We start from the raw sequence: 10,000 nt of genomic DNA, 5'->3' as shown, positions 1-10,000 counted from the left end.
TGAAAACGCGGGCCAAAGAATGTCTCACTGATACAGAATAACCATTAGTGAGGTGAGTATGGGAGGATAAATGCTGTCACACACACACACACACACACACACACACACACACACACACACACACACACACACACACACACACACACACACACACATACACACACACACACACACACACACACACACACACACACACACACACACACACACACACACACACACACACACCAAAGACTCATCTCCTCCCTCTCCCTCTTCCCCACTCTCTCGCTGTTCTATATCTTCTCCCGTCTGAAGTCTCTTCACAAGTTTTAGTGTGAGATAGGAAAGCCATAAAGAGACAGATGAAGTCATTGCTAATGTTCTCATGCTCCACAGCGCTAGTGTAAGCCCCTGGTCGTGTGCTATGAGCCACTTTCATAGCTTGTGTTTATGACGTGAAGTTATCCTTTGTGTTGACGGACCACAGCTGACTCATTCCTTTGGACTCGGGAGCTACTTGGAAGACCATTCGGAACATGTTCACGTTAGTGGATCCTCAAAGATATACACCGCACTCAGTGAAAGACAAGCACAAAATCTGCATAGACCAACAATAAAACAACAATACAAATTCCCTATACGGCAACATAAATAGATAGGGGCCAGATTCCAAACATAGCACCCAGAGAACAGGGCCTTGTGGGAAGGGTGCGAGAGACACTGTCAACCTCAGACTCTTCTGTAGGAAGACGCCTGTCCCAACCCTGCTCACAGTGGGACAGTAAAGTCTCCCCCCAGTCAAACTTCTACCAGAACAGCCACAGGAACCATAGAAGAAGACAGCTAAAGCAGAGGTGTAACGGCAAAGGAACCATAGAAGAAGACAGCTAAAGCAGGGGGTGTAACGGCACAGGAACCATAGAAGAAGACAGCTAAAGCAGAGGGTGTAACGGCACAGGAACCATAGAAGAAGACAGCTAAAGCAGGGAGTGTAACGGCACAGGAACCATAGAAGAAGACAGCCAAAGCAGGGAGTTTACCGGCATATGAATCATAGAAGAAGACACAATGCTCCGGGGAGAAACCTCAATAATCCAGAACAAGAGTTTCCGAGATGACGCCCACGACTGTGGGAGGATTCCCCACCCATAACTGTTGGCTTCACACACACACACACACACACACACACACACACACTCACACGCACACACACATACACTAGATGCAGACAGACAGAAACAAATACATTCACACACACACACACACACACACACACACACACACACACACACACACACACACACACACACACACACACACACACACACACACACACACACACACACACACACACACACACACACACACACACACACACACACACACACACACACACGCGCACACACACACACACACGCACACACACACACACACATGCACTAGATGCAGACAAACACAAACAAATCCATTCACAAACACACACACACACGCCCAGTGTGAGAGTAATGTATGCTAAAGGAAACAGAAGTATTCATGGTCGAGGAACTCTCTGGCTGACAAATGCAGCACTCTGTTGACTGAAAGAGGCTCAAGTGCTTTTCTGAACCATCTACTGTGGAACAAATCCTTTCCCCGGGTGGGGACACCTCAGGAAGCACTCACTACATGACAAACACACACACACACACACACACACACACACACTCAGGAAGCACTCACTACATGACAAACATATCAGGAGGGCTGGGGAGGGAGGGAGGGACAGAGAGGTAGGTAGATCAAGATATAGGTAAGGGGTTAGGGAGAGAGAGGGGAGACAAACAGGGAGAGAATGAGACAGATGGAGAGAGAGAGAGAGAGAGAGAGAGAGAGAGAGAGAGAGAGACCAAGGACAGAATTACAGTCCATAGAAATGTTAGCTAATTCAATATGAAAAATAAACAAACAATAAGTACTGAATACTTTTGTAAAAATCAAACACACACACACACACACATAAAGACACACACACACACACCCACACATACACACACACACACACTCACAGAGACACACGAAAACACACATGAACAGAGACATACACACACACACACACACACACACAGGGGCACACTTTCTGAGGCATAGAGCACTGACTGTGTGCTGCTGGCCTAAATGTATTTTGAGGGTGCTGACAGGAAAGCCATACCACTCAATATCCACCTCAGGGCTCTGCCTGGCCAGGGACCTCAGGATTGCTCATTCCATTTTCTTTATCAGTGTCTGTGTGTGTGTGTGTGTGTGTGTGTGTGTGTGTGTGTGTGTGTGTGTGTGTGTGTGTGTGTGTGTGTGTGTGTGTGTGTGTGTGTGTGTGTGTGTGTGTGTGTGTATGTGTGTCTGTGTGTGTGTGTGGGGTGGTGTGTGTGTGACTGTGTGTGTGTGTGTGTGTGTGTGTGTGTGTGTGTGTGTGTGTGTGTGTGTGTGTGTGTGTGTGTGTGTGTATGTTTATTCATTCAAAAGAGCTCATGTGACCAGAAGAGTGGTCATCTAGAGGAAAAGCACTACAGAGTGTATGGCTCCTTTGTTTGTGTGTGTGTGGGTGTGGTTGTGTGTTAATGTGTAGGTTTGAGTATGTGTGTATGTGTGTATGTGTGTGTTTTAACATGTATGTTTGAGTATATATGAGTATGAGAGTGTGTGTGTGTGTGTGTGTGTGTGTGTGTGTGTGTATGTGTGGTTGAGTGTGTGTATTACATGTATATGTTTGAGTATGAGTGTATAATAGTGTTTGTGATGATGATGATGATGATGATGATGATGATGATGGTGATGATGATGATAATGGTGATGACGATGGTGATGAAAATGATTATGTCTCTGCACTAAGGCTCTGGGCCAGACCGTGTTGATGGGAGTGTGTCTGTGAGTTCATGAGTTCCCCTCTTTAAATCTACTGAGTCATTCTTTTCAGAGCGAATGTTCATCAGTCAAACAGAAAGAGAGGAAAAAGAAACAGAGTGGAAATGGAGCGTGGATGGCGTGTCGTCTCATTCCAGGCAAACTCTGACAGAGGTTTGGCTTCCACTCTTCGGCGTATTAAGGCAGGTTTTTGCAGGCAGTGCAGAAGACTCCGCTCAAACGACAGCGGCAGTACTCAAAAGTCACAGTATACAACAACACAAAACGAAATGGTCTCTTTCGCACAAAACCACAACACACAGAACCAGCAGCTTAGTACCGCCATCACCTTAATCTCCCTCACCCATAATTCAGCAAATAGCCACCATCTCACTTCCCCTGATCTGCTTAAGCAAAATCCCCATGCAAACACAGCTCTAGAAAGAGAGAGAGTATGGTTCCTCTGTGTGGATTTGCATGTGCCTTTGCATGGACTGTGTGGAGAGAGTAGGAGAGCAGTGTCCTGAACAGACCCCTCATGAAGGCCCATGACTCTGTGGAGAGAGTAGGAGAGCAGTGTCCTCAACAGACCCCTCATGAAGGCCCATGACTCTGTGGAGAGAGTAGGAGAGCAGTGTCCTCAACAGACCCCTCATGAAGGCCCATGACTCTGTGGAGAGAGTAGGAGAGCAGTGTCCTGAACAGACCCCTCATGAAGGCCCATGACTCTGTGGAGAGAGTAGGAGAGCAGTGTCCTCAACATACCCCTCATGAAGGCCCATGACTCTGTGGGGAGAGTAGGAGAGTAGGAGTCCTCAACATACCCCTCATGAAGGCCCACAGGCCCTGTGGAGAGAGTAGGAGAGCAGTGTCCTCAACATACCCCTCATGAAGGCCCACAGGCCCTGTGGAGAGAGTAGGACAGCAGTGTCCTCAACAGACCCCTCATGAAGCCCCATGACTCTGTGGAGAGAGTAGGACAGCAGTGTCCTCAACAGACCCCTCATGAAGACCCATGACTCTGGAACACACTCAGATTCTAAACATCCTTCACTCTACATTCAGAAGAGTGTGTTCCATGTGTCGTACCTGAGGGAGAAACCTTAATGGCTCTCTTAGAACCTTGAAAGGATTGTTCTAGAACAGCTGAGGATTGTAAAGCTACCAGGACCATGCTGAAATATTCTCAAGGGTTTTTACGTAACTCACTTGAAAGTAAAAAAAAAAACTTGTCTGTGTACGGACACTTTTGTCCCCTTCTTAGAGTGTATTCCCAGCAGAATGCTTAAGACTATGGTTTCCACAACCTTTTCTTCTGCACATAGTATTCACTCGGCACTCCAGTATCGCCTGGCTCCTTTCATTCATTCATAAATTCATTCATTCAGACGTGTAAGACTAAGCAGGCCACCCGTGACAGCGATGCTGCGGTTGTGCCCTCCCCACCCCAGGGTGCTGTGTTAACCTGTTCAAACGTGTGCTCCCAATCCCATCATTAGCCTCCCCTACCTGCCAGCCCTGTAGCCAGCACCCTGCACTGAGCTGCCCACACGGCTCAGCCTCATCCCCTCGGCCCGGTGGCGTAGAGCTCTGCGGCTAACAGGATCACAGGATCGGCGGAGGGTGGCCGGTGACGGTGGCCTCCAGCTGGGGGATTGGGGGAGCGGGGGGGCAGATTTAACCACCCTGTGGCCACACTGTGACTAAACAATCCCATTAACCACTGCAATCACCCCCCCCCCCATCCCCCCTCCTCCCCCTAATCAGTCCCTACAGCTGCTCACTGGACAAAGCCTCCTAGGGTGCCATATCTCTCTCAGCTCCTCTCTCTCCGTTCTCTCGCTTACTTACTTTATCTCTCTCTCTTATTTACTTTCTCTCTCCCTCCTATCTACCTCTCAGTTTCTCATCTCTCTGCCCTTTTTTCGTCTCATTATAAATATAGATATATAATATACATATATATATACTTTTGCCATTTCATCCCATGTGCTGGTCACTAAGCAGTGTCTAACCCTCCAGTCTCTTGCCATCATCAAGGCTTCTTGAACCAAAACCATTCTTGTATTTTCCCGCACACAACCACTGATGTCTCATCGCACTCTCTCAGTATTCTTCTTTTTCTTCTCTTCTCTCCTCACTCGCTTTCTTCCACGGCGTCTCCTGTCACTGGGTCTCACTGTAGGTTATCTGTGGTTTATGTTTGAATAACCACCATACAAAGAGAACTGTGAACAGACACCGTTCATGGAAGTTTATCTGCCTCTTCCTCTTGGGGGCGTTAACGGCTGATGAAGAGATACTATGACCCCCATTCCGCTCGCTTTCACTCACTCTGTCTGTGTGTGTGTGAGTGTGTGTGTGTGTGTGAGTGTGTGTGTGAGTGTGTGTGTGTGTGTGTGTGTGTGTCTGTGTGTGTGAGTGTGTGCGTGTGTCTGTGGAACTGATACTGGTATGTAGTGAGTCTTTGAATGACATCATCTCTACTATTAGCAGAGCGTAAAGTGAGAGAGAGATACAACCAGTACTTGGAATGGTATGACCTGCGTAGTTCTCCCTGTAAGCAGCGTGTGTGTGTGTGTGTAAACAGACAGGTGTGGGAGATTTGGGGAGGGGGGGGGGGGTGGGGGGGTGGAGTGTGTGTGTGTGTTGTCAGAATGTAAAGCCTGGCCAGAATAACTGCAAAATACATGGAGTGTCTGCTATCATATGTACTGTACATGCCTAAGGTTGCTACACTAATTCAATATTTTAGGAAAGCAGTGAGTGTTTGTGTGTGTGTGTTTGTGGGTGTGTGTGTGTGTGGGTGTGTGTGTGTGTGTGTGTGGGTGTGTGTGAGTGTGTGTGTCTGTCCTCTCACTCACCTGTTGACCTCTCGTGTCCCGTCCAGACTGTCTCCTCTCCCTTTCGACGGCGTCTCTCTCCCACTGGAGCTCTCCGGCTCCTGAGGCGGTGGCACCGGACTCACCCCCGGTAGCGGTGTCCTTCGCCCCTCTCCTCCTCCAGCACTGCCCAGGCTCCCCACGCTCCCACCCCCGCCAGCCCCAGGCGGTATGCCCCCACTCCCCCACAGGGGCCTGGGGAGGCCCCTCAGCTCCGACTCAGAGCTCCTCTTCATGGCCTGCAGCTGGGCGAGGGGCACGATGTCGCAGCTCGTGGGCCGGTGCCACACCGTCTGCTGGGTGGTGCAGTTGTAGTAGTAGTAGCGGCTGTTGGACGTGTCGAACAGCTCCCACCACTGGTTGCCGTCCGACTGGCGCACGGGCAGGCCCGCCGGGGGCACCCAGCCGCACTCGCCCGTCGTCAGGTTCACGTACATGCGCTCACGTGAGCGCGGCTCCAGGATTTCCACCCAATCAGAGCTGCCGGGGAGAGACAGAGAATGACACAGTCAGGATATATAGATGATCAAGGCCTGGGCAGCAACAGCAGGGTAGCTGTTACCCCATTATCATCCTTATTCATAATATAAGAATTATTAAAATAAAAGAATATTCCCCCAAAATTGTAAGTACATTTTAAGTAGCTGGTGACAGGTAGCTAACCAAATGTATTAAACACAAAAGCAATAAAACATATATTGTCATAATAATATATCAACTTTATATAAGGACACATATTCTGCACTCTTTTCAGCAAGGCTTTTTAGGAAGGCAAAATATTTAGTTTTAGTGGTAAATAAAATACTGTGGTATATTGAGGAAGAGCTACAGAGAAGGCCTTTGAGTAAGTGCATGTGGGAAACTGGTCTATGTGGGTCATTGAGATGCAGAATGTTTATTTTTCACAAATGAAAGTCCAAACATACTCTGTGACCTCTGTGTTCTGAGTAACCCACCCGACGCCTGGTTGCCTGGGTTTCACCACAAAACATACAGAACAATGTCTACATATCTGATGACCGTTCCCAATTTTTGACTTGGCACCTATAGCAAAGTCTCAAGTTCTTTCATTATATATTCCACTCCATCCTCTGAGGTCACTATCTGTCCAGCACATAGCAGGAGTCCCAATACCACAGCTGTTGTCATAGCAATGCTGGAAAACCACATCTTCTCATGAGTAGCATATAGGTCTGATGTTATACTGCTCACATCACTTGAGGTGCACCTCACAGCATCTGTCCAGCTCCTCAGATATGTCGCTTCACACACAGCAACTCACTGGTAGATCGAAAATCCAGATTTATATCAGGTTGCCATAGCATGTCTCACTATACGTACAAACAACTCCCATGCATATTTGTTATGGTAACCGATGATGACCGTGGTCCAAATGTTTTGATATATGGACACGAAGTGCAACGTGAACCTGGAATGCACAGCTAATAGCTAATGCCACAACAAAGTGCCTTAAAGGTCCAGTCCATGATTCTGGTGAAAGGGTGTTGATATTAGAGCTCAACAGGCAGTCAAATGACACCCTTCTCTTCCATGCTCCTGAAGCAATGTGTTGGTTAGCTGGAGAAGTGTATTTCTCAGTCTGAGCCACTTTGTTCCCCATTTAGGAGGCTTTTTGACCGCACACAGAGAATGGACACCAAAAAGACAGTGAGGAGCCATTGTGACACGAAGTTGTAGTGAAGTGTGTTGGTGTACAATCGCACACTGTACCATTAAATCATTAACCCTTTAAACCGCTAACCATGTTATCTATTAACTTTACCATTGGCCAACCACTGTCTAGTGTGGTTGATTGACAGGTGTGTGGGGGGAGTTTGTAAACTGTGCCCATACGCTCACCTCCCCGGGCCTGTGCAATAGCAGAGCCTCTGGTTCATCACTGGTGACTCACACAATTGGCAAGAGTTGAGAGGAGGTGCTCATTAACCTCCTTCCTGTGCAGGAACCTCAGGTGAGCGACCTGAGCTAAGGAGCATGGAGACACAGACAGGAGAGGGAGGGAGGAAGAGACTGGAGCTAAGAAGCATGGAGACACAGACAGGAGAGGGAGGGAGGAAGAGACTGGAGCTGAGAAGCATGGAGACACAGACAGGAGAGGGAGGAAGAGCACGTTGGAAAGGGCCTGGGAGCAATCACTCGCTTGCGTGCTTTAATCTGCGCTCACCAAGAGGCAAAACAAAGGCTCTTGATACGGGATTAGGAGGCCTCTCCAGCACACTCCCAGATGGCATACACACACACACACACACAAACAAACAAACAAACAACACAGTACACTCACACACACAAACAAACATGCATCCAATCATATCAGCATGCTCCCACAGAGCGCCACGTGCATGTATACACACACACACGTGTTGTATATTCCATTTGGAATTTCAAAGGACTTCAAAGGTCAATCTTTTTTCCCCAAGAGGACAAGTTTAGTCTTGAGTTTGAAAATATACACATTTCTCTCTAAAACATGGTTTCGGTACGTACACACGCACGCACCCACACACACACCCTCCTATCACAATGCATTCCCAGTCTCACGCTCAGGGCTTGCTGAGGTAACCCTTGAGCTGGTTTCCTGACGCTAATCCAGGCAGCAGCGTGTTGGAGCAGGAACAGAGGGCACAGAGGCAGAGGGGGGGGTGCCAGCCTGACTGCTTGTTAGCCGGAGAGGACAGAGGAGTGCCCGCCCGACCGCCCACCCACCCGCCCGCACACGCCTGCCTGCCCGCCTGTCCTGTGGGAACCAGAGCCAGAGAGGAGAGAGAGGGCAACCCTCACCTCTCACCTGGAAGTCAGTCAGCTAGAGTAGCAGTGGCTAACATAAAAAGCAAGAGCTTTATACAATGTAATACTAATAAGAATCTGTATTATGCACAACACACCTGGTCCAATTCTGTGATAAGCAATAGTGATAAGTGCGGAGGCACACGCGCACACGCACACGCACACACACACGCGCACACACACACCCTTGTAGAGAATGTACACAGAAACAATGTCAATTCATGCTAAATTCAGTACCCCTGAGATGCTCTTCATGTCCGCCCGTGAGTCAGAGACCACACGGGTACTTCAGTACTTTAACAACTGGAATAAATGGTGTCATGCATCTGTTATGATGAATTGTGTCAAATTCATCCGTCATAAATAACTTCTGCTAAGTAAAGACATTTTGACTTCTGTTATGATACTTTCTTGAAGGTGTAATATGACTGCGGAGAAACAAACCCCCATGGAAACAGCATGGCGTGCGGGTCCTGTTAAAGCAGTTAGATCCCCCTGAAAGGAAATAGAACATTCTGGTCTAGCGATCTTCCCCCGACAACCATGAACCTAAAGGTAAGGTCACCAAAAACACACATCCACCCTGGAGTATGCGCACAAGGACACACACATCTGCCAACGTAAAGTAAGGGGCAGAGAGGGAGAGAGAGAGAGAGAGAGAGAGAGAGAGAGAGAGATAGAGAGAGAGCGAGAGAGAGAGAGTCAAATAAGGTCAGATGGGTTGAGCTGAGCAGCACACACACACACACACACACACACACACACACACCTGTTGTGGCTTTTCAACATGGCCACAGTCCCCTGAGTCAGCAGAAAAGCCTCCCTCTCAGGGGTCATGTGAATGCTTTGAGCTGATATTTAAAGCTCTTCATAATGGTCAAACTAAAACCGACTTTAAAACAGTCCCAACTGCATAATATGCATTTGTCTTCTTGATGTACAGTGAACATGCGGCAAACATTAGCATTGCTCCAGCTCACTGCTAACCCTTGCCATCGCTGGCAACGGAGTCCTCTGAATGAGCTGGGAAACTTTCAGAGTCATCTCTCATCTCAATTAAAAACAAGGCTGTTGGTCTCCAAAACTCTCCCCTTCGCTCCCCTCTAATGCAAACCACAACAGACATCTTTCAGTCTCTCTGTCGTTCAAATACTGAGATGTCACCCGCTGGCTTTCTCACAGCTCTGCTTTCCCGTTGCTGCCATAACCATGTGGCCTGAGTGGGCTGTGCCCGTAAACCCAGTCCCAGCTGGGCTAAATGGAGCTGCTCCAGCCAGGGCGACCACAGTGGCACAGCCTGAACCACGGATGAGCTGGGAAACACAATGCTGTCACAAACTACAGTGACTTCACACACGCGTAATGACTGGGTAACCGCCCTGCTCAAATCCACACTTGATTTCACATCCCAGAGATGCATAGCAAACAACAAGGCTAGATCAACAACCCGCGTT

The 10,000-nt window shown here is 48.4% G+C and overlaps 1 protein-coding gene across 1 annotated transcript in view; it reads right to left on the bottom strand.

The window, feature by feature from the left end:
- Positions 1 to 10,000, bottom strand: part of arhgap46b (Rho GTPase activating protein 46b) — an 89,750-nt gene that overhangs the window by 52,222 nt on the left and 27,528 nt on the right. Inside the window, exon 2 of the mRNA XM_080854155.1 lies at positions 5,724 to 6,221. Coding sequence (XP_080710281.1) covers positions 5,724 to 6,221 — 498 coding nt within the window. The remainder of the gene's footprint in view (positions 1 to 5,723; positions 6,222 to 10,000) is intronic.

This window comes from Sprattus sprattus, assembly GCF_963457725.1.
Source record: "Sprattus sprattus genome assembly, chromosome: 16".
In the NCBI taxonomy this organism is placed as follows: Eukaryota; Metazoa; Chordata; class Actinopteri; order Clupeiformes; family Clupeidae; genus Sprattus; species Sprattus sprattus.
This window is presented reverse-complemented; position numbering and strand designations above follow the sequence as displayed.